This window comes from Sminthopsis crassicaudata, chromosome 2 (genome assembly GCF_048593235.1).
Source record: "Sminthopsis crassicaudata isolate SCR6 chromosome 2, ASM4859323v1, whole genome shotgun sequence".
In the NCBI taxonomy this organism is placed as follows: domain Eukaryota; kingdom Metazoa; phylum Chordata; class Mammalia; order Dasyuromorphia; family Dasyuridae; genus Sminthopsis; species Sminthopsis crassicaudata.
This window is the reverse complement of record NC_133618.1, coordinates 776,595-801,876: the sequence shown is the minus strand read 5'-3', so window position 1 is coordinate 801,876 and position 25,282 is coordinate 776,595. Positions and strand designations below refer to the sequence as shown.

At 61.5% G+C, this 25,282-nt stretch overlaps 3 protein-coding genes across 17 annotated transcripts; 1 reads left to right on the top strand and 2 right to left on the bottom strand.

The window, feature by feature from the left end:
* The first annotated feature begins 1,151 nt into the window (after positions 1-1,151).
* GCFC2 (GC-rich sequence DNA-binding factor 2) lies at positions 1,152-17,129 on the top strand. 11 transcript variants are annotated; one of them, XM_074285322.1, is made up of 18 exons: positions 1,152-1,443; positions 1,979-2,068; positions 2,261-2,365; positions 2,588-2,749; positions 2,845-2,924; positions 3,015-3,127; positions 3,771-3,957; positions 4,476-4,599; positions 5,656-5,743; positions 5,946-6,061; positions 9,280-9,479; positions 13,236-13,380; positions 14,323-14,444; positions 14,947-15,023; positions 16,049-16,115; positions 16,264-16,410; positions 16,733-16,857; positions 16,935-17,109. In XM_074285322.1, exons 1-18 carry the CDS (start codon positions 1,167-1,169, stop codon positions 17,053-17,055), a joined length of 2,346 nt encoding a protein of 781 aa, XP_074141423.1. In that variant the 5' UTR covers positions 1,152-1,166; the 3' UTR covers positions 17,056-17,109. The 11 variants fall into 11 exon arrangements, with proteins under 11 accessions (XP_074141423.1, XP_074141422.1, XP_074141421.1 ...); XM_074285321.1 differs by having other exon boundaries at positions 1,949-2,068; XM_074285320.1 differs by having other exon boundaries at positions 2,845-3,127.
* Positions 10,648-12,165, bottom strand: LOC141553884 (uncharacterized). Of its 3 annotated transcripts, XM_074285330.1 has the most exons (3): positions 11,707-12,165; positions 11,451-11,571; positions 10,648-10,963 (listed from the first exon to the last, which is right to left on the bottom strand). In XM_074285330.1, exons 1-3 carry the CDS (start codon positions 12,163-12,165, stop codon positions 10,935-10,937), a joined length of 609 nt encoding a protein of 202 aa, XP_074141431.1. In that variant the 3' UTR covers positions 10,648-10,934. The 3 variants fall into 3 exon arrangements, with proteins under 3 accessions (XP_074141431.1, XP_074141429.1, XP_074141430.1); XM_074285328.1 differs by having other exon boundaries at positions 11,451-12,165; XM_074285329.1 differs by lacking the exon at positions 10,648-10,963 and adding an exon at positions 10,981-11,086 and having other exon boundaries at positions 11,412-12,165.
* MRPL19 (mitochondrial ribosomal protein L19) lies at positions 17,081-23,945 on the bottom strand. 3 transcript variants are annotated; one of them, XM_074285327.1, is made up of 8 exons: positions 23,351-23,945; positions 22,402-22,498; positions 18,865-18,945; positions 18,671-18,755; positions 18,478-18,596; positions 18,267-18,401; positions 17,506-17,687; positions 17,081-17,420 (listed from the first exon to the last, which is right to left on the bottom strand). In XM_074285327.1, exons 2-8 carry the CDS (start codon positions 22,424-22,426, stop codon positions 17,199-17,201), a joined length of 849 nt encoding a protein of 282 aa, XP_074141428.1. In that variant the 5' UTR covers positions 22,427-22,498; positions 23,351-23,945; the 3' UTR covers positions 17,081-17,198. The 3 variants fall into 3 exon arrangements, with proteins under 3 accessions (XP_074141428.1, XP_074141427.1, XP_074141426.1); XM_074285326.1 differs by lacking the exon at positions 22,402-22,498 and having other exon boundaries at positions 23,311-23,945; XM_074285325.1 differs by lacking the exon at positions 22,402-22,498.
* Between the last annotated feature and the right edge of the window lie 1,337 nt (positions 23,946-25,282).

The following is a 25,282-nucleotide window of genomic DNA, read 5'->3' as shown; positions in this document are numbered from 1 at the left end:
GGCCTCGCACCGAGTGCTCCGCGCTCACGGCAGCCCCGGCCTGGCTCTTCTGGTCACCTGCCTTACAGTGAAGGACCTGAGGCGGGACAGGCGGCCTGAGGCTGGCTTTGAGCTCCTCACTCCACCCAGGGCTCCAGTGGGCGCTTCATGGCTGCCGGAGCCGCCTCTGGGGGGGGGGGAGTGGGGGGTGGTGGTGGGGTGTCTCCTGAGTGAGCCCCAGGTCAGGGGACGGCGGGAAAGTCGGGCTTCCCCTTGGCTCCGCCCATGCCCCTCCTTCACGGACGGGCAGAGCTGCGCGCAGGGAAACATTCGCGCAGGGAAACATTCACGCCAGTCCCTGAGGACCATCTTTTTCATGGCGCTGGCCGCCCTCGGGGCAAGGGTGCTTCTGGACACCGGGTTTCATGAGACATTGACCTGAAGGGGATGGGGAGGCTTCTGACAGGAGACAGATCCATCAGCTCCGCCCGAGCTCCCGGACTGGGGGACGCTTCTGTGGGGCGCGTGGGGCCCCGGGCCCAGACTCTGTGACCCTCCAGCTGCCCGGCTTTCCCCCCTCGTTTTGGGGGTTCCAGACCTGGCCCTTGGGGCCTCGTCCCCTTCTCCCCCAGACCGGGACACCTGGAGAAAGGGCCACCTGGTCCCAAGCACGCTTCCACTGGGCCTGGGGAGTTTTCCAGAGCTCTGGGGCAGGGAGTGGGGGGAAGGAAAGAGTGGCTCGGAATTTAATCATCTGGTAAGTGTAGAAGAGGGAGGCGTCCAGCGGGTCACGTGACTGGTTCAGGGGTCAGGGACAGCCCCGGTGGGGGAAGGAAACAACCTCACGCAGAGCCCCCCTTTAGGGACCCAATAGTCCAGAGGCAGCCCCGGCGGATACTCCAAAGGCCGAGCCCTCCAGGGGTCCGCGAGCACTTGTGGGGCCCCTTCCGGGTGCCCGGCACGTGCCAAAGGGGTGGCACTAGGGGCTTCCAGGCGGGGCCCGGGGAGGGGGGGAGGGGGGTTGAGCGGCCAGTCCTGCCCTCCAGGTCACTTCCAGGCACAGCCCCAGGCCGGGAAGAGGCCGCCTCCCGAGGAGGTGAATGGGGGTGGGGCCCCGAGGCTCGGGAAGGCGGGGCAGGGGCAAGACCGGGCGGGGCGAGGGCGGGACCGGGCGGGGCCGCGGGCCAATGGCGACGTGCGGCCCACGGCGCAGGCGCCTCCTCCGGAAAGCGCCTCATCGGGATTGCCGGCACGGCTTCGCGCCGGCGCAGTACGTGACGACTATGTCTCGGAGACCTCCGCGAAACTTCCGCCAGCGCCAGGCGGACTCCGGCTCCAGCTCTGACCCCGACTCTGACCCCGGGCCCCGCTCTGATTCGGGCCTCGGCCGCGCTGCCAAGCGCGCACTCGGGGCTCCGCGGAATCGGGGCCGCGCTCGCGTGTGGGCGACTTCGCGCCGCGAAGGTCCGTGTCGGGGCGGCGAGCCGCGGGGGCTGGGCGGGCAGCCGCGCATGCGCGGGGATTGGTGACGCATGCGCGGCCGGCGCTCCGTTCTCCGAGAGCTCTCCTCTCTTGGGGATGCCTTGGGAAGAGGCCCCGCCCGTGGGCGGTGCCGGGATGGAGATCGGGAAGGAAGCGCTGCAGGCGTGCGCTTGCACAGAAGCAGACTCTCTGCCTCAGTTTCCCCATGTGTAGAGAGGGCCTCCCCCAGTTCTGGCCCCTGACCTCCCCGGGACCCCCACCACACACACAGATTTTCTGCCTCAGTTTCCTAATCTGCCCATCGGAGGAACTCCCACCTGTCCTGGCCCTTGACCTCTTGGAGATCAGGGAGGGGGCGGGGTGTGCCTCCTCCCCCCTCCCCCCAGGCTCCCTGAAGCATCTGTCCCCCAGGCCCGGCCTCCCCTGCCCCTCAAGACTCAGCTTTGGCCCCACCCCCAGCCCTGCCTCAGTTTCCCTTTCCGTGCAGGGCATGAGGTGGGGCTTGCTCTGTCTGCAGGCCCCTCCCGTCCTGGACGCGGCCCTCCAGATGTGTCCGGGGCAGGAGAAGGCTCCCCGACGTCTCCCGAGGCCGATGGCGACTCCCCAGGTGGGGAGGAGCGGCTTGGAGTGGTGGGATCTGGGGGGATGGGCTGCGGTCTCCCCGAGGAAGCCCGCCGGAGGGCGCCGCCCGTGAGGAGGGCACAGAGCCTGCTAAGGGCGCAGGTTTCCCCAGAGCGGAGGGGCCCTGGGGGCGGGGCCTGGCGGCCGCAGGGACCACATCGCGGCTCTTCTGCTTCAGAGCCAGATGCCCCCGGGGAGGACGCCGAGGCTGGGACCCGGGACCTGTGGGCCAGCGCCGGAGACCTCGACCCCTGCGGGGAAGCGGCTTCTGAGGAGCGGTCAGGTGGGGGCGGCCGGGCCCAGGGCTGGGAGGGCCGGCCCCCCCCTCCCCTCCGGCACTGCCCCTCCCCCGGGGGTCCGGCGGGCCAGAGCAGCCGAGGGCAGGGCGGGGCTGGGGCGGGAGGAGGCGTGGGGCACCCCGGGGCATGAGCGGGGAGGCGGGAAGGAGAAGGGGCAGCGCTGCCGGTCCGGAGCGTCCGCTCACCGCTCGCCTTCTGTGCCACAGGGAGCCTTGCGGACCCGACCCGAGCCCCTGCGGCCCCAAGAAGGCTCCGGAGCGCGGCCGAGGACTACCTGCCGCTGAGCGGGGGGCCGCGGGACCCCCCCTGGGGCGCCAGCGACACTGACTCGGAGGAGGAGCCGGCCCCCGGGGCCGCAGAGATCCCAGGTGCCGTCCGGCTGGCGGGCCCTTCCCCCTCGGCCTCCCCGTCCCCGTTCCTCCTGTGGAGGAGAGGCTGAGCCCTCCCTTCCCCTTCCCCCCAGGCTCGGACAGCGGAAGCGAGGAGGCGCAGGACGCTTGGGAGGCGCAGCAGATGAGGAAAGCCCTGCGGGCCCCCGACCCCGTGCGTGCTGGGCCTTCTCCGGGAGGGGAGGGAGCCCGGGCCGCCCCCTCCTCCTGGGATCCAGGAAGGACCCCGTTCTCGCCCTTGCAGGGAGCCGAGCCCGGCCCCCCCCACGACCGCCCCCCGGGCAAGAGAGCGTGGGAGCCGCCCCTGTCCCTGCCCCCCGTGAGCCTGGCAGTCATCAAGAAACAGCTCAACAGGCGGTAAGGGCGAGTGCGGGAGGGAGGCCATGTGGGAGCTGCAGGGGGAGAGGGGGCAGGACACTGAGCGGAAGGGCTGGGGAGGGGACGGCTGGCCCAGCTGGAGCTCTGGGCTGAACCGCGTGACTGGGGCTCCCCGAGCGCGGCGGGGTGAGGATGGCCAGGCCGCAGTGGGGGCTTGGGGAGGGGTCCGCAGCCCAGCTCCTTGCCCTCTGGCCCTGGGAGCACCCTGACCCGCAGTGCCATGGAGGACAGGAAGTGGGGCTCAGGCAGGTCCAGCCTCCCCGGCTGTCTCCCCTCTGAGTGCCCCCCTCACTGCTCCTTCCTGCCGGGGTGGCCCAGGGCAGGGGCTCGGTGAGCTCCCTGCGGCAGGAGGGTCTCCCTGCCCGGGGTCGGAGATGGGGCTAGCAGACATGGGAAGGAGACCCCTGGGGGGCGCAGTTGCGCGTCAGGGCTCCTTCCTCCGGTTCTGCTCGGAGACGGCGCCGTCCTGGGCACGCAGAGGCCGAGGGGCTGCTGGGCCGGCACTCCTGAGGGGCTGGAGCCTGGCTGCTTCCTCGTTGGCCCGGCCAGGGGCAGAAGAGAGGCCGGCATGGGCCCCGGGGCCCGCAGTGGGCAGTGACCGACCTCTGGTCCCTGGGCTCAGGTTGGCCTCCCTGGAGGGCGTGCACCGGTCCCACCAGAGGGAGTACGAGAGACGCTTGCAGGACGTGGTCAGCGCCAAGACCGCCATCGCAGATCTCGAGAAGGCACCGGACCCCGCGCCCAGCTGCGCCTTTTATAGGGCCATGAAGGCCTACCTAGTGGCCCTGGTCGACTGCCTCCGGGAGAAGGTATGGGCCGGCAGGCCGCCGTCACGCCCCCCGGGCCCTCATGCCTGGACGCGGTCTGTGGCTCAGGAAGGTCCGGCACCTCACGCTCGGTCCCAGAGAGACGGTGGGAGCTGTGAGTGATCCGGGGCCTCCGGGGCCCAGACAAGGGGAAAGCCCCGTTCTCACTGGGCTTCCCTGTGGCCTCCGGGCTCTCGGGATTAGCCTAGGGACGGCCCAGAGGCGGGGACCATGCGGGGCAGCGATAATTCGGGGGGTTATTTGTCCAGTCGGTGAGTAAGACTCAGCTGAGAAGATCCGGGGCCGCCGCGAGCTCTGGACGTGGGGCGCGCTGGCTGAGGGGAAGCAGCCGTCAGGCTGGGCCACGGGGCTGGCGAACGTCCTTCCACCTTGTTTGGGATCGGTGCCCGGTCGTCCCGTGAGACGGGCCGTTCTTTCTTCCAGGGATAGCGTCTCCGCTCGGGTCCCTGGGTTCTGCTCCTCCGCTCACTTCACTTTGTTTTCCTCGGATGCCGTTTCAGATCGGGGCCATTCAGGAGCTAGAGTCAACCATGCATTCGCTCCTCCGGGAACACGCCGCCGCCTTCTGGAAGCGCCGACAGGCGGAGTTACACAGCGAAGCTGTGCGCCTCCAGCAGCTGGCAGGTGAGGGGCGCTCCCAGCGTGGAAGCTTCCTCCTTCAGTGCCGCGCCAGCCAGGGGGTCCCAGATAGAACCCCTGGGCAGGAAGTGTCTCGTGTCAGAAAGATCAGAATGAGCAAAATGTCCTATGTCACTCGCGTAAAAATACCTTAAAGCAGGTTTTGAGGTCAGAATTTTCTTCGGCTCAAACTGGAGGCTAGAAACTGCCTCCGGGAGGTCGGGGAGGGTGTTGTCATGGAGCCATTTAGGGGCTTGGCAGGGCGGCCTGGGGCCCCCAAAACAAGACAGGGAGAAGGCCTGGCAGCCGGCCACCAGTGACCCCGGGAGTCCTACAGGGGGAGGCGGGGGCGTGTGCTGGGGAATCACGGAGGATAACGGGGTAGTGGTCTAGTTGTGGAGATCCTGGGGCGCCACCTAGAAAAGTGCATTTGATTGTGGGGGAATACCTGGTGTTTACAGTGTGTAGGGGGCAGGGACACTGGTCACATCAAGGGCTGCATGGAGGGTGGATGGGAGTGGGGAGAGACTAGAGGCAGACAGACACCCCTCCCCCCTTAAAATGTGAGGGGATGGGGAGACAGAGGAGGCGAGGGGCGTGTCTTTGGTGAGAGAGAGTGAGGAGTCCAGGCTGGGGAGCCTAGCAGGTGGGAGCAGGGAGGGGCCCTTTCCAGTACAGCCAAGGTAGGAGGGGGGCAGAGGGTCATGCATTCTGTTTTGGATGCCTCTGGGGAGGTCCAGCAGGCAGGACCTGTTGGGAGGTAGCCGTTTCCCTGAGGAAGGGCCAGAAGCAGGCCTCACAAGTTGGCTTGTGTTGTGCTCTGGTGCGGCCCCCCTCCGGCTTCCAGTGGCCCTGATACCCAGTTTGGGAGCAGGGGCGGGGCTGGGCTTGGGGTGGTCTTGTGTCCTGAGAATTGAGCACTTGTGGAGGGAAGACAGAGGGAGGGAGAGACTGGTTTGGGCTCCACGGGGACAACGTGAGAGGGGGGCCAGTGATGAGCCTCCCTGGCCAGTAGGTGGCTGGAGCCCTCATCTCACAGCACTGTACTTTGTCAATCATCAGCCAGCATGACAGATGACGCCCCGGCGCCCGATGGCTTGACAGAAGGTGTTGGAGCTCAAGACGTCCTTGGAGAGCCCGCTGTCTGGAGGTAGCCAGAACCTGCCTCCTCTTTGCACCCGAATATCTTCTTAGTGACCTTGTTCTGAATCAGGGGGAGGGCTCTTCGTCCCCACAGGCCTTGGGTGGTCTCTGGTGTGGGCTGAGGTTTTGGGACAGATCGATTTTCTCCAGCTCTGATGCTGCTCTTGGTCCCTTGTTGATAAAAGGCTGATGCTTCTTCCAAAATGCAGAATGCAGAAAACTCAAGCCACAGAGAGCTCCGGCACGTCTCGGCATCAGGAAGGTGCGTCCAGTAGTGATGACGAGGACAGTGGGTCAGAGGGAGCCGACATCCAGGAGAGGCGAGGTTGGTGCTCTGTGTGTGGTGAACTTCCACCTGTGTCCCTTCCCTCCTGCCCAGCCTTTCTTAGTGTTTGGCTTTCTCTGTAACTCTGCTAACTCAATTTTATTTTTTCAACCAGTCCACAAAGTCTGCCTTCTCTGCCTCCCTATCCCCTCCCAATAGAGAAAGAGAGAAAAACAAAACCTCTTTTGCCAACACGTGCCCTCACGAGACACAGCTTTGGCCATTGGCACACCCAGAACACGTGCCCTGTTATGTCCCATAATATCCTTAAGAGCCCCCCGGAGTCAGTCGTTCCCCCGATCACCAGCTTCTTGTCCGCTCCGGAGCCCTCCCCGTCCTCATTTCTTCAGACTGAGTGTGAATTTAGGCTGCTGCTGTACATTCTGGACTGATTGAGTAAAATGATTTTTATACCCAATTCTTTCTGTCTGCACGTGTGTGTGTGTGTGTGTGTGTGTGTGTGGTGTATACTTATGATATATGTGTGCGTGTGTAATTTGTATATGTGTATATGAGGTATATATGTGCATATGCCATATGTGCTTGTAAACATTTATGAACGTGTGTGTATAATCCATACACATGCATGGGGCTTCTATGTGAATGTGTGGGATGTGTGTGAGTTGTAATTGGTGTGTAAATAAGAATTCTTATATTCAATGTGATGCCAAGGTCCTTCCATTCCACCTCTGCAGCATCTCTGGTCCATTTCACCTCTGCATCATATCTGATCCATTTCACCTCTGCAGCATCTCTGGTCCATTTCACCTCTGCATCATATCTGATCCATTTCACCTCTGCATCATCTCTGGTTTGTTTCAGTGTAGCAACTCTGATCTATTTCATCTCTGCAGGACTTCTGGTCCATTTCACCTCTGCCCGCATCTCCTCTGGTCCATTTCACCTCTGCAGCATCTCTGGTTTGTTTCAGCATAGCATCTCCCTGATTTATTTAATCTCTGCAGCATTTCTGATCCGTTTCATCTCTGCAGGATCTCTAGTCTATTTCACCTCTTGTAACATCTCTGGTCCATTTCACCTCTGCAGCATCTCTGGTTTGTTTCAGTGTAGCAACTCTGATCTATTTCATCTCTGCAGGGTCTCTGGTCCATTTCACCTCTGCAGCATCTCTGGTTTGTTTCAGTGTAGCAACTCTGATCTATTTCATCTCTGCAGGACCTCTGGTCCATTTCACCTCTGCAGCATCTCTGGTCCATTTCATGTCATAGACCACCTTCTTCCTTTCCAGTCTATTTACTGTACTCCCAGTACAAAGGTAATTTTTGATGTAGTGACACTGGTCTCCTGACTGTCCTATGAACAAGACCCTCCATCTCTCTCCAGTTCTGAATATTTTTTTCTGGCTGTTCCCCATGCCTTCTCTCCCTCCTCCATTCCAGCTGCTGATCTCTGAATTCTCCCTTAACTTCCAAATAAAATCAGATTACATAAAATAATATATAAATTCCAATTCGTCTTCATTATTTCCTAGTTATCTTGTCAATAGCTGTCTATGTATTTGCTTGTTATTTCCCCCATTCGATTATAAACTTCTTGATAGCAGGAACTATCTTTTGCTTCTTTTTGTGTCCCTGGCACTTAACATAATGCCTGGCATAGAATGGATGTTTAAATGTTGATTCGTGATTGATTATCCCTATTTAATTCCATGTAATTGTTCCTTTTTCCCTTTTTGTTTCTCTTCACTCCTGTATTTGAACTTCTTCATGGAAAGCCTCTGTTTCATTAAAGGTCCATTCCTTCTCAGTACCCCCACTCCCACCTTCCCCTGCTGCCAATCGCATTATAATCAGTTTCGCTGGGTTGGTTATTGTTGTGTTTAAGCCCATATGCTTTGCCTTTTGTAATAGCATATACCAATGTTTCCTTTTCTTTATGGTAGTGGCTGCTAATAGGATCCTAGCTGTGGCTCCTTGGTTCTGGAATTCTTTCTTTTTGACTACTTGAGGATTTATTCTTTGATCTGGAGGCTCTGGATTCATCTCTCACCTTTCAGAAAGGTGAGAGTTTTTGCTTTGGCTTTTCTTTCAGAAAGTGATCAGTGGATTCTTTCTTTTTTGCCTGCCATCTAGTTGTAAGACCTCTGGGCAATCTTCTTTTAAAATTGCTTGAAATAGGATGTCCAGGCTCCTTTTTTATTTTTTTGGTCATGTCATTCAGATAGTCCAGTGATTCTTAATCTTTTTTCCTCTCTTAATTATTTTCCAGAGCAACTACTTTTATGGTTTTTTTTTTTTTCTAAGTTTCTTTTAAGCATTTTGAATTTATTTTACTGTTTCTTGTTGCCTTTTGGAGCCATTTGGTTCATTCCAATTTTCAGGGAGTTGCTTGAACAGGTTTTATTCCTTATGCCAAGCTGTTGTAATACCTTTCCAGTTCTTTCTCATTCCTGTAACTCTCATTTATTTTCTATTTCCCTTCCCTCAATGCTCTCATTTTATTGTTAAAAAATTTTTTTTAAATTTTTTTTCCCCATCGTTCCAGGAATTTGAGTTGAGTTTTTGCCCAAGCTCTCTTTTTCTCTGAGGCTTTGCTTGTAGATGTTTTAAAGTCATTTTTTTCTTTTGCTTTTGTGTCCTAAGTATCCTGGTCACTATTATGGTAGAATTCTTCATTTTCCTATTTGATAATAAGTCTGGAGAGGTCTATGCTGGTTCTGTTGCTCCTTTCATGGGGGGGTTGATATTATTCTGTGGTCTTAAGGGCAGCTCAGGCTGGATATTTGAAAGCCTAAAATACCCTCCGAGTGCTCTGATCCTGCTGCCTCCTTGCTCTGAGCTCTGCAAGTTCCTGACCTAGTTTTGGTTCTGAACAGGCTCAGCTGGGAGGCTCTGCTACTCAGAAGGACAGAACTGCTAGCTTCCCTTTGGTGTGCGGTCCCGGTGACTCTCCTGTCAGCATCAGCCTAAGTTAGAGGCAGAAACAGACCGTGCTCAGATCTTGAGGGTCCAAGCCACAATGTGGCTGCTGGCTTCGGAACTTGGCTTTTCTCTCAGTACACTAACTGCCTACTGTAGGAAGGTGGTGCAGCATAGGTCTCTTTGTCAGTCCATCTTGGACCTGGGACCTAGAATTAGGTGGTGGACAAAAGAAGCTGGGGAGGTTTAGGGGGACACTCATTGCCCCCCCCGATGGGACATACCTAAGGAGACTGCCTTGCTCATCCTCTGTGGCCCCCTTTGTCCTTTGATCTGCAGGGGCTATTTTACAAAACTGCCAGAGTGTTTTTGAAGATGTCAATGAGGAATTTTCTGATGTCCAGAAGATTTTGCTGAAATTCCAGCAATGGCGAGAGCAGTTTCCTGATTCCTATTATGAAGCTTATGCCAGTCTCTGCTTACCCAAACTTTTGAGTCCTTTCATAAGGATTCAAATGATGGATTGGAACCCTCTTAAGGTATCTGTGCTTCTTAAGGGACCTAGTGATGGGGTGGTCTCCAGCCTGGGGGCTTCTTGTTTCCCCTGTACTGCATACAACTCTGCGCAAAATAAAATGGCAGCTGTGTCCCAGGCAGGTGCTCTGGGGCCAGAGACCTTGGGCCTGGGACCTTAAAAGTGGAAAAAAGATTTCAGGAGGGAATGAGTTGATGAAAACCTAGGGGCAAAGTGAATGGAACCAGCCAATATGGAAGTTCCTAAAAAGTGTGCCTCAAGGATGGGAAGGGCCTTCAGCATGATCCAGGAATGGGCATCCAATTCAGCAAAGTCAGGGATTGGCTGGAGGAGGTCTGTTTAAAGTGAGGATCAGCCATGGGAATGGGGATGCTGAGCTTGCAGGAGAAGAGGCTCTAGGAAAGGTGAAAGAACCCTCTGAATCTGAAGAGCTTCCATGGGACAAGTGATCATTCTTGTTCTGCTTGATCCCAGAGACTAGAACCAGGAGTTCTGGGAGGGGAGGTGCTGGATATCAGCCTTAAACACAGGGCCTAAGAGCCTTCAACCGGAGTGGGAGGATACTTTTTTGGGCCATGGGGTGGAGAGGATTCTTTGTGGCAGAGACATTAAACGGGGGTAGTGAGCTGGGCTGGGTGACTGTGATCAAGAGCAGTGTAGGGACTAGGACCTCAGGCCTGAGATTGCACTTGTTATTAGAGGTAACAGATGGACCTGATGGCTTTTCAGAGGAGTCTGGTGGGACAGCTTGGGGTCTGGGGAGCACTTGATGTGGGCCTGCTCTCTGCTGGACATAGCGGGACAAAGACATAGGGAGATAGGCTGCGCCTTTGAGGAGCTCACTCCCAGCCCATAGAAAGAGGAGCCTCCTTGTCAAGTCAAATCCTGCTAGCTGAATCCCATTCTGTCTACCTTTCTCCAACAGATCACACCCTCTGTTACCCCTCTCCCCCTTATTTTCTCTCTCCTCCTGTCTGCTTCTCTTCTGCCTACAAATATGTCAATAACATGCCTTTGGTCCATCCACCTCCCGATATTTTTCTTGTCTTTTGTGGCTAAACCCCTTGAGAAGGCCGTCTATACTAGGGAGCCCCCTTTCTGTTCATTCTCTTCTTCTCTGCCATCTGACTTCTGACCCTCTCATCCTTCAACTGAAACTTCTCCACAGTTACCATGGTCTTTATTTCAAATGTTTAATTGTATTTTATTTTCAGGTCCACATTATTTCTCTTCTCAATCTCCCTCCACGTCAAGAAAAAAAGCCTAAAACAAAAAAAACACAACGATCTCTTATTTCCGTATCCAATGACCTCCTTAACTATTTTCTCTACAATTTCCTAATATTCCTCTCTCTTTCCTTGTTCTTCTCTGTATTTGAATACTCCTCTCCACTTTCTTCTGGTGGGTCTCCATCCAGCTCAAAGGAGGTGTCCCTGAAGGCTCCGTCCTGACCCTTTTCTCATCTCCAGCTGGATGTCCAATAGATATCTTTAAAATTTTAAATAAATTTTAATTAATTTGTTTTTAATTTACATTTCTTTATGGATCATGTTGGGAGAAAAAAATCAGAACCAAATGGAAAAACCATAGAAGAGGGAAAAAAAGCCAAATAAAGAAGTGAACTTAGCATGTGTTGATTTACATTCATTCTCCACAGTTCTTTTTCTGGATTCAGATGGCTTTTCCACCCAAAGTCTATTGGGCTTGCCTTGGACCAATATTCAATTTATACACAATATGTCCAAAACAGAACTTATTAAGAAAATTGAGGCAGACATGTTAAGTGATTTGCCTAGGGTTATCCAGCTAGTAGGTGTCTGAGTCATTTCAGGTCTTCCTGATAAATTATCCACTGTGCCACCATCTTCCCAGTTTCTCAGGCTCTTAACCTGGGAGTTATCCTAAGCTTCTCATGCTTTCTCCCCCATACCCCCATCTACTATGGGACCAGAGCCTGTTGATTACACTTTTGTACCTCCAGTCCGTTTCACCTCTGCGGCATCTCTGGTCCATTTCACCTCTGTGTCATCTCTCTTTTTCACCTGTGCAGCATCTCTGGTCTGTTTCATCTCTGAAGCATCTCTGGTCCATTTCACCTCTGCAGCATCTCTGGTCCGTTTCACCCCTGCAACATCTCTGGTCTGTTTCACCTCTGCAGCATCTCTGGTCTGTTTCACCTCTGCAGCATCTCTGGTCTGTTTCACCTCTGCAACTTCTCTGGTCTGTTTCACCTCTTCAACATCTCTGGTCTGTTTCACCTCTGCAGCATCTCTGGTCCGTTTCACCTCTGCAACTTCTCTGGTCTGTTTCACCTCTGCAGCATCTCTGGTCTGTTTCACCCCTGCAACATCTCTGGTCTGTTTCACCTCTGCAGCATCTCTGGTCCGTTTCACCCCTGCAACTTCTCTGGTCTGTTTCACCTCTGCAGCATCTCTGGTCTGTTTCACCCCTGCAACTTCTCTGGTCTGTTTCACCTCTGCAGCATCTCTGGTCTGTTTCATCTCTGCAGCATCTCTGGTCTGTTTCATCTCTGAAGCATCTCTGGTCCATTTCACCTCTGCAACTTCTCTGGTCTGTTTCACCTCTGCAGCATCTCTGGTCTGTTTCACCTCTGCAGCATCTCTGGTCCGTTTCACCTCTGCAACTTCTCTGGTCTGTTTCACCTGTGCAGCATCTCTGGTCTGTTTCATCTCTGCAGCACCTCTCCCACATGCCTCCTTCTCTCCTTTGACCCTGTCCCAATCCTGGTGTAGACTTTCATCCCTTCACCCTGGACTATGGCAGCAGCTGCTGGCGGGGGGTTGGGAAGCATCTCTCTGTTTCTAGTTTCTCCCCCCTGTATTCCATCCTTCATCCAGATACCAAATTAATCTTCCTAAAGCACTGGTCTGATCATGTCACACGCCCTCCTCAGTAAACCTGAATGGTTCCTATTGCCTCCAGCTTCAAAGGCAAAATGCTCTGCTTGGCATCCAAGGCCCCTTGTAGCCTCGCCCCTGCTACCTTTTCAGGTTCTTATCCCTTACATTCCCTACCATATACGTTTAGATCCAGTGATCCCAGCCTCATGGCTCTCTCACAAACAGGACCTCCCCTATTCTCTGTCTCCCATACTCAGAACGCTCTCCTTCCTCCTCCGCTTCCTTTTCGTCCCAGTCCCTCTTCATTTCCCATTTGTGTAGCTTATTTTAGTTGTGTTCGTGTTTCTCACATTAGATTGAGTCCCTGGAGGGTAAGGAGTCTCTTTTGCCTCTCACTGTATCCCCAGTGCTTCAACAGCACCTGACATATCAGAGGTGCCTGATCAGTGTTTACTGACTGCTTGACTGACCGAGAAGAATGGCATTATGAGACCACGGAGAGAAACTAGGCCCAGTGAGGAGGGGGGGGCGATCTGGGGTCAGGATGGGCTGGGACGGGGCTGGCAGCATTCAGGGCCCCACCCGAAGGCCTCGTCCATTGTGCGGGGCCCCATCTGCAGGGCTGTGCCCAGCCCTGGCCCTGGGAGCTGGAGGAGGGCTGATAAGCATGTTCTCGCTTCACTCTTAGTCAGAATGGTTCTTTTGTTTCCACTTTTGGAAAGAGCCAGGAGAAGCGCAGTGGCCTTGTCTGAGTCAGAGTGGGGATGCGCTCCTCCGGCTTCGCCGCTCCAGGCTTCGCCGCTCCAGGCTTCGCCGCTCCAGGCTCGATCTGACCCCTGGGGCGGCTGGGGGGGTTCCGCTTGAGGACAGGTGGTTTTCCCGTTTTGTTTCCTCGGCAGCCGGACTGCGTCAGTCTGCGGCGGATGCCCTGGTTCCAGTCCCTGGAGGACTTTGCCAACAGCGGGGCGGTGGCGCGGAGAGACAGCCCTGACAGGGAGATCTTGCCAGCTGCTCTGGAGAAGACCGTCCTCCCTCACATCACGGGTACTGTCTCTGTCTTGATCCGGAGAACTTGTTGCGCCCAGCACACACACACGGGGATCCACAGGTGGCACCGTCAGTGGCCTGTGTCCCCTCCTCTCTGGGTGGTTCTCTTAGACAGCCTCTATCCAGGCAGCCGAGGCCCCTGGGGGGGGGGGGCAGCTGAGGCCCCTGGGGGGGGCAGCCGAGGCCCCTGGGGGGGGCAGCCGAGGCCCCTGGGGGGGGGCCGGCAATCGGCTGTGACCCCGGATCCTGGGCCTCGGCTGACCTGCTTCTGTCCCCTAGCGTCTGTCGGGTCCGTGGGGAGCTCCGGATAGAGTTGGGGTCACGCGTCCCCCAGCCAGGGTGTGTCTCTGTTAGCCCGTGCCCGGCTGCCACTGGCATTGCCCGGGATGACCCCGGCTGAGGCAGAGCTGTGGGGCTGGTTCCCTGGCTCAGGGGGCTCCTTTTCAGGTAGTTAAGTAGAGACTTTCCGGAAGGGACCCATCCAAGGTGGGGCCAGAGGCAAGAGTTCAGCGCCTTCTTGCCTGCATACCGCTGAGCTGCACTAAGGCCCCCTGCATGGACCAGGGCTAGGGCGTGCTCAGAGCGCCCCCTGGAGGCCTGAGGAACAGCTCATTTCTTTCTCTTGGCCTGGCTGGGGGGGGGAGGGGAGAACGGCCTTTCTGGCCCCACTTTGCTCACCCTTGGCTGTTCCTCCCAACTTCCTCGTTTCCCCTTTTGTCCGGACTCTGCTTGGGGCTTTCTGCCTTGGTTAGTTCCCTCCCTTCTCCGGCCTCGATGTGCCTGGAGTCTGACCCTCTGGTGATAGGATTGGGGAGGGGGCAGCCAGAGGCCCCCAGCCCCCCCCCAGGTCAAAGGTCCCTGCCCTCAAGGAGCCGAGGGACCGGTCCGGGGCTCCCGAAGGGGACAGGGCCGGGCCAACTCTCAGGACGGCTCTTTCAGGTTTCGTGCGGTTCCTCTGGGACCCTCTGTCTGCGCCGCAGACCAGAAGCCTGGTGGAGCGCTGTCGGGAGGTCCTCAGCCTTTGCCCACCTCCAAGGGGCAGGAAGGGTCACGCCATCCAGGTGGGTGGGCTGCGCACCCGGGGCCTTTCGGGGGCCCTGATGGGCGCAGGGCGTCCTTGTTGCCCCAGGGGAGCTCGTGGGGATGCAGGCAGGCGGCTCCAAGGCGCAGGCCAGGCTTCCTGGGGGAGGAGGCGGCGGAGCCGAGCCCAGAAAGGCGGCCGGGGTCCTCGGCAGAGAGCAGCTAAGGGTGGGCGGTCAGCCGGCCGGGGCCAAGGGCCGGAGGCCACGCGGGGGTCGCTCTGCCTGGACCGTGGAGAGCACAGGGAGCAGGGGCTGGGGTCGGGAGGCCAGAGTGACTGTGACAGATTGGAGGGCAGAGTGGGGGGGGGAGAAGGGTCAGGGTCCCCAGGGGCCAGCCTGTGAGTTGGTGGGGTGGGATTCAGCTGGGGGCGGCTCCCGCCTCTTCCCTCGGCCAGGTGAAGGTCCCCGGGAGGGGAGGCTGGGGGGCGCGAGCGGCCATGGGGGCTTTCTGAAAGGGCCAAGGTGTCCCCTGCGACCCCAGGAGCTGAGAGACTTGGTGGTTTCGAGGCTGAAGAAGGCGGTGGAGGACGACGTCTTTATTCCCCTCTATCCAAAAAGGTGAGAGGGGAGCAGGAGGAGCGGGCCCCCCCCAGCTTTCCCCCAACCTCATCCCCACTTGCGCCGGCGCTTCTCCCACCCTCCTGTGGCTCCCGGCTCGAGCGGCGGCCGTTCTCGCCTTTCCTCGCCCTCCCTCATCCTCCTTCCCTCTTTAGCTCCCGCGAAAGGGCTGTCTACACTGGGGCCTCCACTTACCAGGCTCTGCTGAGCTCCTCCAGTTCCCTCCAGTTTCCAGCAGAATCCCTTTTCCAAACATAGTTTCCCCGTGATTAGTCTTTGCTTCTGAAAGCGAGGACGATCCCGAAGGTCCCAGAGTGCCGCGGCTTTAATCTGAGGCGCGCTAAGGCGCCTTTCCTAGGATTCCTTCTCTTGCAGTTCCGGGGGAGGAGCGCTCACCGCGCATCCCGGGGGGTCCAGGGCTCCGATGTAAGCAGGCGCCCCTTGGCGGCCCCTGGCTCCCTCACGAGGGCCCCCCCACGTCTGCACCAGGGGACCTCGGGCCTGTTCTCCATCAGCCCCCCCAAACTCCCGCTCCCATGTCATGGCTCCCCCTCCCCTCTGGGATTCAACACCTTCCACGGGAAAGCACGTCAGACGGGCCCCTAATGTGGCGCCTGGCACACAGCAGGTGCTTAATCAGTGCTTGTGAGGAAATCCCGGTCATTTCATGGATGGCACAAGGGACCTTAGAAGCCCAGCGGTTCCCTGCCCCCCTCCCCCCTTCTAAGGTGAAAAAGAGGTGGGATCACGGCCGCCAGGCGCTGGTTCTGGGCTGCCTTGGGCTGCCGCACAATGCACACGCAGGCCCCGGCCCCCCCCACGCAAATACATACATACACATGTACATACATGCACCCGGTCCCGCACACACGTGTACGTGTATATGTATACGCTTCCAGCCCCCCTCTCCCCCCCTGCCTTGACCTCCGGGCCCACAGGAGCTGCCAGGCTTCACAGGGTGGGGGCGGGGCTGGCCGTGGGCAGTGGGGGGGGGGTCACGGCTCACTGTGTGCTCCTGTGATCAGGGTCCTGGAGAACAGAGACTCCCCGCACTCCAGGTTCCAGGAGCGGCGCTTCCGGTCGGCCGTGAAGGTGAGGGGCCCTCGGCCTCGTCCCCCAGGCGGGGTGGGGGGACCCTGGGGTCCGGCTCCCAAATTGGGGGGGGCATGCTGGCCCGGCGGACTCGGGGTGGGGGCAGGGGAGGGCGTGGCCACCCAGGCCTCCTGTGGTCCGCTTCCAGCTCCTGGGCAACGTGGTCCTGTGGGAGGGCCTGGTCCCGGAGGGCGCCCTGCGGGAGCTGGCGCTGGACAAGCTGCTGAGTCGTTACCTGGTCATCGGCCTCTCCAGCACCTGCCCTGGGCCGGGGCTGGCCGCCAAGTACCGCCGGGTGAGCGGGGGCCGGGGGGCGCCCCCTCCAGGGACGGTGATCTTGGATGGGGGCGGCAGAGCTGAGGGTGGGCTGTGCTGCAGAGGAGGAAGTGAATAGAACCATGGCATGGGGAGTGAGGTGGGGGGCCCAGGAAGGAGAGAGGGTCTCCCCACTGTAGGCTGGGGGGCCTGGGGAGGACAGACATGTAGGGGAGAGAGTCCCCCCACTGCAGGGGGTCCAGGAAGGACAGACGGTCCCCACGAGGCCTGCGGGGGCCCACAGCAGCTGGAGGGGACGGGGAAGGCTGGCCGGGCCCGGTGACTGGTGTGTGGCCCCACAGGTGGTGGAGAGCCTCCCCCAGAGCTGGCTCAGTGGGGACCCCGCGGGGTCCCCCATTCCCCAGGTGGCCAACCTGGCCCTGGCGCTGGTGCGGGCGGCCCAGCAGCTGCACGACCACGAGCTTGGGTGAGTGCTCGAGCCCTGGGGGTCCTGTGGGGGGGGGGCACTCGTGTCTGCCCCGCTGAGACCCTCTCTCCCCCCAGGGCCGAAGTGCGAGAGATGGTGCTGCTCCTGGTGGAGATGAAGGCGGCGGCGCAGGCCCGGGCCTTCGTGGAGAGGAACGGGCTGGAGCAGCTGAGGTCCTGCCTCAACGGGCCGCGGTGACCCCCACCCCTGTACCTGTAGCCAGTTGGTGCTTAATAAACGTTTTATTGTACAGCTCACTGTGTGCTCCCTGAGCCCGCCCCCCTTTCCCAGAAGCCTTTGAGGAGCCGGCCCCCAGAGCAGGGGGGGAGGGGGTGGCACGCCTAGGACCTGCGGACGGCCTCCACTTCCTGCCAGATCTTGGCCTCCAGCCGGGCCGTGCGGTACTCCCTCAGCATGTCGAACTCGACCCAGGGCCGGGCCCACTTCTGCGCCTCCTGCAGCTGCTCCGGGCTCAGGCACAGGTCGAAGCGGATGCCCTGGATGCGGAACTGGGGGCGCTCCCAGCGCTTGGACCACGGCTTGGGCTTCATGCGGACCTGGAGCTGGGGGGACACGACGGCGTGAGGGGGGGCCGGGCCGGCTCCCTCCCCAAGGCCCCCCGGGAACCTGCCTCCCGCAGGGCCCCACCTCATTCACAGGGACCTCCTGGTCGGGGGCCAGGGTCTCGGGCTTCATGTCCAGGGGGAAGGTGCTGTACTCGGGCAGGGCGTCCCGCAGGTACGTGAGGTTGTCGTCCAGCCGCTTCTCCAGGCGCAGCACCTGGATCTCCTGGATGCGCGGGCTGTACAGGTCAAAGCAGATCTCCACACCTGGGGGCGTGGGGGTGCAGCAGTCAGGGGGGCCTCCCCCCACCGTAGGAGCTTGTCATGGAGGCCCCCCCACAGTAGGAGCCTATCCTGGAAGGCCCCCCCCCAGGAGTTTGTCCATGGGCACACAGTAGGAGCTTGTCTTGGATGTCCCCGCCCCCAGGAGTTTGTCCGTGGGCACACAGTAGGAGCTTGTCTTGGATATCCCCGCCCCCAGGAGTTTGTCTGTGGGCACACAGTAGGAGCTTGTCTTGGACGCCCCCTCCCAGGAGTTTGTCCGTGGGCACACAGTAGGAGCTTGTCTTGGACGCCCCCCCCCAGGAGTTTGTCCGTGGGCACACAGTAGGAGCTTGTCTTGGACGCCCCCCCCAGGAGTTTGTCCGTGGGCACACAGTAGGAGCTTGTCTTGGAGGCCCCCCCAGGAGTTTGTCCGTGGGCACACAGTAGGAGCTTGTCTTGGACGCCCCCCCCCAGGAGTTTGTCCGTGGGCACACAGTAGGAGCTTGTCTTGGACGCCCCCCAGACACACACACTAGGGCTCCAAGAGCCCTTCAATCGGGGCCTGCGGCAGGGCCCGCTCACCTTGGCCCTCGATGGTGTTGCGCAGCACGAACGTGGCCCCCAGGCCGGTCCCGGACCTCTGGATGCAGATGCCCACGAAGCGGCTGGTTTTGCCCTTGGCGTGAGGGTCGGAGGACGTGACGGCCAGGATGCTCCCTGTGGGGGAGGGGAAGGGCTTGAGGGGCCGCCCCTCCCCCCGCCGCCCCTCCCCCTGCCGCGCGCCCGCACGCACCCACGTAGAACTCGGGGATGGGGAGAACCTTCCTGCGGCGCAGCATGTCCTGGCGCTCGAGCTGGAACTTGAGGGGCTTCGTGCGCCCGCGGGGAGGGATGAACTCCGGGCTCAGGAACCTGCGGAGGCCAGAGGCGGTGGGTGCGCCGGCGGCGCGACCGCCCCCTCACCCGCCGCGGGGCCCGGGACTCACCTGCGCTCCGGCTCCGGCTCCGGCCGCTTGTCCGCGATCACCGGCTTGGGGGGGGGCCGGAAGCTCCCGGGGCTGCAGAGGGAACCTGCGGGGCAAAGGTCCGCGTGGGTGGGGGGCTCGGGGGTGGGGGCGGGGCGGGACCGCGGCAGTCGGGGGGCTCGGGCGACCCCGCCTCCCTCCCCCCTGGATCTTACGGCAGGCGGGCACGCGTGGCGCGGCCCCGAGGCGGAGACGAAGGAGTCCGACGGCCAAGCTCACGGGCGCCGCCATGTTTCCTAGATTGGGAAGAAGAGCCCGGCACGTGACTGGGATCGGACGGTGGCCTCCGAGGGCCAAATCCCGCTCTTCGCGAAGGCGGCGCCAGACTAACTCCGTGGTGTTAGCGGCCAGCTGGGGGCGCTGCCGCGCCCGGATCCCGCGGACTCTGCTCCTGAGCGCCCCCGTGTGAGGGCAGCCTGCGAGCGCGCGCTCCCGGGTTCCGCCCAGGCACCCGCCCGGACGGGGAGCTCCCCCTGCGGAGGCAGCAGCGCTTCTACTTGTGTGTGGCTCCTCTCTCGGAGAAGGACCTTGGATGGACGGGGAGAGGCTGCGAACGGCCAACGGGGGCCCCCTGAGGGCAGCATCTGGTGCGGGACCCCGGAGAGCCGGAGACGCTGCCAGGGGATGCCAGGCGGGGGACTTGGGGCTACTTCCTCTCTTGGCTCCCAGCGCCTCCTCGGAGGGGCACTGCCAGGCCGGGGGAGGGAATACCAGGCGGGGAGGGCACTGCCAGGCGGGGGGACTTGGGGCTACTTCAGAATAAGGGGAGGCCCGTCTGGCCAGGGCTGAGCCCAGGCGGGGAGCGGGAGCTGCATCTCTACGATTGTCCCCGAGCGAGGCTCTGGCTCTGTGTCCCCAGGGGGGTTCTGGGCACCCCGAGACCTCGGGGGTTGTTGGGCCAAGCCCCTGCTGGCCTCCTTCAGAGCCCAGATGACGTCCCTCTCCCAAAAGAACACTGGCAAGCTGCGGCAAGGCTTCTCCACACCGGGACGCACTCCCGGGGGCTCCCCGACCACAGCGGGGCTCCCAGGGTTCTCTTCCCAACTTGGCTGCAGGATGAGCCTGCTCCTGGACCTGCTGGGGCAGCCCCTTCCTCTCCTGACCTTCGGGAGCCCCTTCACTCAGGACGGGGAGAGGATGGGCGCCCGGAGGCACGAGGGAGGGGTCCCAGGAACCAGCCAGCGCTCCGGGCTCGGGAGCTTAAGGGGGACTGTGTGGGGCGGAGCCGGCCAGGCAGGACGGAGGCCCCGCCCCCCCCACGTCTTCCCGAACTTCCCCCTCCGTCCCGTTCTGTCTGTGCTCCCCCTCGGCTCCTCGGGCTTTGGCCCAAATATCTTCCGGGAGCGCGCCCTCCTGCTCCCACGGCCAAGCCCTCCGTGGACCCGGCTTCCATTCAGCAGAGACGCCCTGGAGGGTCCCGCCCCCGGGCAGGGTCTCCGCAGGTCTTGCCCGGCTTCCTCCGGATTGTTGGAACAGCTCCGGCTCTCGGCCCCGGACTCTTCTTAGACCAAGGGCTCGGCCCTCGCGGGGCCTTAGCTGATCTTTCCCCATTGTGCCCGGCCTCCCGGCCCCCGTTGTGCCGGACTCCGGGTCCCCGTTGTGCCGGCCTCCCGGCCCCCGTTGTGCCGGCCTCCCGGCCCCCGTTGTGCCGGCCTCCGGGTCCCCGTTGTGCCGGCCTCCCGGCCCCCGTTGTGCCGGCCTCCGGGTCCCCGTTGTGCCCGGCCTCCCGGGCCCCGTTGTGCCGGCCTCCGGGTCCCCGTTGTGCCGGCCTCCCGGCCCCCGTTGTGCCGGCCTCCCGGCCCCCGTTGTGCCGGCCTCCCGGCCCCCGTTGTGCCGGCCTCCGGGTCCCCGTTGTGCCGGCCTCCCGGCCCCCGTTGTGCCGGCCTCCCGGCCCCCGTTGTGCCGGCCTCAGGGTCCCCGTTGTGCCGGACTCCGGGTCCCCGTTGTGCCGGCCTCCCGGCCCCCGTTGTGCCGGCCTCAGGGTCCCCGTTGTGCCGGCCTCCCGGCCCCCGTTGTGCCGGCCTCAGGGTCCCCGTTGTGCCGGCCTCCCGGCCCCCGTTGTGCCGGCCTCAGGGTCCCCGTTGTGCCGGCCTCCCGGCCCCCGTTGTGCCGGCCTCAGGGTCCCCGTTGTGCCGGCCTCCCGGCCCCCGTTGTGCCGGACTCCGGGTCCCCGTTGTGCCCGGCCTCCGGGTTCCCGTTGTGCCGGCCTCCGGGCCCCTGTTGTGCCGGCCTCCGGGTCCCCGTTGTGCCCGGCCTCCGGGTCCCCGTTGTGCCGGCCTCCGGGTCCCCGTTGTGCCCGGCCTCCCGGTCCCCGTTGTGCCCGGCCTCCGGGTCCCCGTTGTGCCGGCCTCCGGGTCCCGTTGTGCCCGGCCTCCCGGTCCCCGTTGTGCCCGGCCTCCGGGTTCCCGTTGTGCCCGGCCTCCGGGTTCCCGTTGTGCCGGCCTCCGGGCCCCCGTTGTGCCGGCCTCCGGGCCCCCGTTGTGCCGGCCTCCGGGTCCCCGTTGTGCCGGCCTCCGGGTCCCGTTGTGCCCGGCCTCCCGGTCCCCGTTGTGCCCGGCCTCCGAGTTCCCGTTGTGCCCGGCCTCCGGGCCCCCGTTGTGCCGGCCTCCGGGCCCCCGTTGTGCCCGGCCTCCCGGTCCCCGTTGTGCCCGGCCTCCGAGTTCCCGTTGTGCCCGGCCTCCCGGCCCCCGTTGTGCCGGCCTCCGGGCCCCCGTTGTGCCGGCCTCCGGGTCCCGTTGTGCCCGGCCTCCCGGTCCCCGTTGTGCCCGGCCTCCGAGTTCCCGTTGTGCCGGCCTCCGGGCCCCCGTTGTGCCGGCCTCCCGGCCCCCGTTGTGCCGGCCTCCGGGCCCCCGTTGTGCCGGCCTCCGGGCCCCCGTTGTGCCCGGCCTCCCGGTCCCCGTTGTGCCCGGCCTCCGAGTTCCCGTTGTGCCGGCCTCCGGGCCCCCGTTGTGCCGGCCTCCGGGCCCCCGTTGTGCCGGCCTCCGGGTCCCCGTTGTGCCGGCCTCCGGGTCCCGTTGTGCCCGGCCTCCGAGTTCCCGTTGTGCCCGGCCTCCGGGCCCCCGTTGTGCCGGCCTCCGGGCCCCCGTTGTGCCGGCCTCCCGGCCCCCGTTGTGCCCGGCCTCCGGGTCCCCAGACGGGGTTGGCCTTTTTCTCCCTCTCCTCCTTTTCGGCTTCAAGCCCTTTGGATGAAATTTCGGGCGATGATCCTTCTTAGGTGGGATCCCCCCTTCTCCCTCCCCCCTCCCCCCTGCCCAGTCCCTGGTAGTCTCCCACGGGAGACGTCCCTGGTGGGCGGATGAGAACAGTGTGTTCCGCCGCCACTAAAACGCCCCAAGTGAGGAGACTCGCGGCTCCACGGGAGGGGCCCGGCCGGCCGGCTCTTCCTGGCGTGGGTCCCGCGGGGCTTCGAGGGCTCAGAAAGAGAGGACGGGGCGCTCCGGCCCCCTCCCAATTTCCGGAAGGTCTGGACAGCGCCCTGTGACGTCATGGGCCGCCCGGAGCCCCCTCGCGGGCGCCGTCTCTTCTCTGTGGCCCCTCACGGCCCGCCCCGCTCCCGCCTTGGACCCCACAGCCCTCCCACCCGGCGGCCCCCCACGCTCGTCCCCTGCGGCAGGGATCGCCGGAGGCAGTGCCCACCCCAGCCTGGCTTCCCCTCCCGAGCCCCCGCAGACCTCTGGAGCAGTCACACTAACCTAGAGCGGCCTCGGCCTCCTTCATCCTTCTGAAAAAAGCCCCTCCCAGAAGCCGTGGGGATCAGACTCAGCGCCATGAATGCGCTGTGGGCTGGCCCTTGGCATGGATGGAGGAGTGGGGGAACTGGCACCCCCTCACACTCTCCCCCTCCCCCTCACACTCTCCCCTTCCCCCTCTTCCCCCTCACTCTCTCCCCTCCATGACCTAGAATTCATTTCTCCCCAATTTCAGAGAGTTGCTCCAGGCCCCTTGCACTGGGGAGGCTCCTTGTGGAACTCCTGGAGGCCGAGGGGCTCAGCCAGCCCAGAGGACGACGGGAGCCAGCGCCCCCTCCAGGTCCCCCCCAGATTGTCCCCTGCCTGCAGAGCCTGCTCACTCTGTGTGTCTCTCTCTCACACACACACACATACACACACTCACACACACAATCACTCTCACGCACACATACACACAATCACACATACACACACTCTCACACACAAACACACAATCACACATACACTCTCACACACAATCACACTCACACACATACTCACACTTACACACTCACACACATACACACACTCTCACACACAATCACTCTCATGCACACATACACACACATAATCACACACACACAATCACACACACATTCACACATACACACACTCACACACAATCACACTCACTCTCACACACAATCACACACACCCCAGGCCGAGGCCAGCTTCAGATCCTCCCTTGAACTCTAACTTTGGGGGGTCTTCTCCTTAGCCTACACTGCCCGGAGCCACATTTTGAATTGTCCAACGCAAACTGTGAGGGAAGGTGGGGAGGACTGGGGGGGGGCTTCTTGGATGCAGGGCTCTGAATGGCCCAAAGACACTTTCTCTGCCCCGCCCCAGAAACCTCCCCCACACGGGAAGTACCTGCGGCCTCGCCTCCCTCCTCCGGCAGGCCCAGGCTCACCTCTGTTCCTGGATTCATCCTCTTTTGGGCTGCTTTCCCAGCTCTCCTCCTGGTTGGGGCATCTGTGACTTTGGACAATGGCCATCACCCCCAGAGACAGAGACAGAGAGAGACAGAATCAGCTACAGACAGAAACAGAGATAGAGATAGACAGAGATGGAGAAACAGAGACAGAGAGAGGCAGAAACAGAGACACACAGAGAGAGGGAGAAAGGCAGAGACAAAGAGAGACACAGACAGAAACAGAGAGAGACAGACGGAGGGAGGGAGGGAAGAAGGGAGACAGAAACAGACAGAGGGAGGGTCTCCGGGTTGGTGGTCTTCCTGCCCACTCCCTGACTGTTTCCAAGACTGTCCTGGTCCTTTCTTGGTCTCTGCTCCTCTCTCTCTCTGCGTCTCTCCCCCTCCCTCCCTCCCGCTGGAGGTCTCCCCTGGCCAGCCCACCTCCGGAGGGCCCATGTCCAAAGCGGCCCCTCAGCCCTCCCCGACTCCTCCTGCTCCAAGTTTCCTGCTTTGGGCTGACAGCCGCATCCTTCCCTTCTCCCCCTCAATGCCCGGCGGGCCAAGGCTGCTGCTTCTGCCGTCCCAGCCCCTCTCCTGCCCCTGCCCTCTCTCCGCCAACTCTCACAAAGACTGTGCTCGCTGCCCTGGGCCAGGCTGCAGCCCTGAGCCCTCGGACTAGCGCCAGGCCCCCCGCCTGGTCTCCTTGGTCCAGTCTCTTCCCTCCGTCCCGTCCTCCCCTCCCCCTCCCCTTCCTCTGCTGTGGAAAAGAGTGCTCAGGGTGGGACATCCCCTCCAGGGCTCTCTGGATGAATGCGGCTCGGGCAGGGGCGCTGGCTGCCGGCCCCGGAGTGGGGGGGGGGGGGGCTCTGTCCTGCCGCCTGCTCTCTCTAACGCTAGGCCGACCCGGCCCTCCTCCCACCCACCACCCTGCGGTGGCCCCTGGGCTGTTCACGTCCCCACCACGGGCTCCCACCCGCTTTCCGGGCTCCCGCACTGAGCCCCGGGGTTGGGACCCTTGCACGTGGACTGGGTTTGGTCACCCCTTCCTCAAGGAGCCTGGGACTTCTTTTAATGAAAGGGAAGGGGGTGAGGGCCTGCGAGATGAGCAACGCACGTCCCTTTCCCCCTTTATCTCAGAGACTCCCACTGCCTTCAAAGCTGGGCCGTGGGGCTTCCTCCCCGGGAAGGTTTCTGATTTTTAGAAGCTCCGTCTCCATCTTGCAATAGCTCTCCCTCACTTTGTTGTTGAGGCTTCTTGTTGGGCTTAGTTTCCAACTCAGTGCGCCCCCCATTTCAGGGAGTCCCTTGCCCGGGGCCACGGGGCCAGTCACCAGGAGTCAGGGTCAGATTCAAACCCCTCGAGCACTCCCGGTCACCCAAGAAGCAGCCCCAGGAGAATGGAGGGATGCCAGGAGCAGCTGCAGATTTGTGGGGTCCCCTGGCCCACAATGGGGCCCCAAGTAGCCCCAGGAGTGTGTCTGGGGGCAGAATGTGCAGCAGGGTGACTCTGAGCCCCCTGGCACTCTGTGCTTGGTAGGGCCCCAAAGCGGGGGTGGGAGGAGGGCTGGAGAGTTCCCATGGTCCCCTCCACAAGGCCTCTGAAGTTAAACATTAACCTCCTTAAGTGGCGGCTGGCTCCCTCCACATACCTTCCAGCTCTCGGCCTCTTCCCGAGAGGAATGGTCTCAGACAAGCTGTCAGTGACCGCGGTGCAGGCGGCCTAGCTTGGCTCCAAAGTTAAGAGCGGATGGCCTTCTGGGCCGGCCCTGCCCGGGGCTGTTATCCCCCCACCCCCTCCCCTCCCACTGATCTGAGGAGATGGGCTCTCAGCTTTCACTCTTGGTCAAACATTTCTAGTGGAATCCCAAGGAGAGCGGCAAATGGGCAGCGCCTCTGTCCTCGGCAGCTTCTGCCTCCCGGGACACCGCG

What these genes read in the sequence shown, in the direction of transcription:
- GCFC2 (XM_074285314.1), top strand. Translation starts at nt 1,167, where the DNA reads ATGGCGACGTGCGGCCCACGGCGCAGGCGCCTCCTCCGGAAAGCGCCT. An exon ending in GGCCGATGGCGACTCCCCAG is followed by an intron (nt 2,069 to 2,260) that starts GTGGGGAGGAGC and finishes CTTCTGCTTCAG; the next exon opens with AGCCAGATGCCCCCGGGGAG. An exon ending in CGTCCTCCCTCACATCACGG is followed by an intron (nt 13,381 to 14,322) that starts GTACTGTCTCTG and finishes CGGCTCTTTCAG; the next exon opens with GTTTCGTGCGGTTCCTCTGG.
- LOC141553884 (XM_074285328.1), bottom strand. Translation starts at nt 12,165, where the DNA reads ATGAAACAGACCAGAGATGCTGCACAGGTGAAACAGACCAGAGAAGTT. An exon ending in AGAGGTGAAACGGACTGGAG is followed by an intron (nt 10,964 to 11,450) that starts GTACAAAAGTGT and finishes AAAATTTTAAAG; the next exon opens with ATATCTATTGGACATCCAGC.
- MRPL19 (XM_074285325.1), bottom strand. Translation starts at nt 23,435, where the DNA reads ATGGCCATTGTCCAAAGTCACAGATGCCCCAACCAGGAGGAGAGCTGG. An exon ending in GAGCCGGAGCCGGAGCGCAG is followed by an intron (nt 18,597 to 18,670) that starts GTGAGTCCCGGG and finishes TGGCCTCCGCAG; the next exon opens with GTTCCTGAGCCCGGAGTTCA. An exon ending in CATCCCCGAGTTCTACGTGG is followed by an intron (nt 18,402 to 18,477) that starts GTGCGTGCGGGC and finishes CCTCCCCCACAG; the next exon opens with GGAGCATCCTGGCCGTCACG.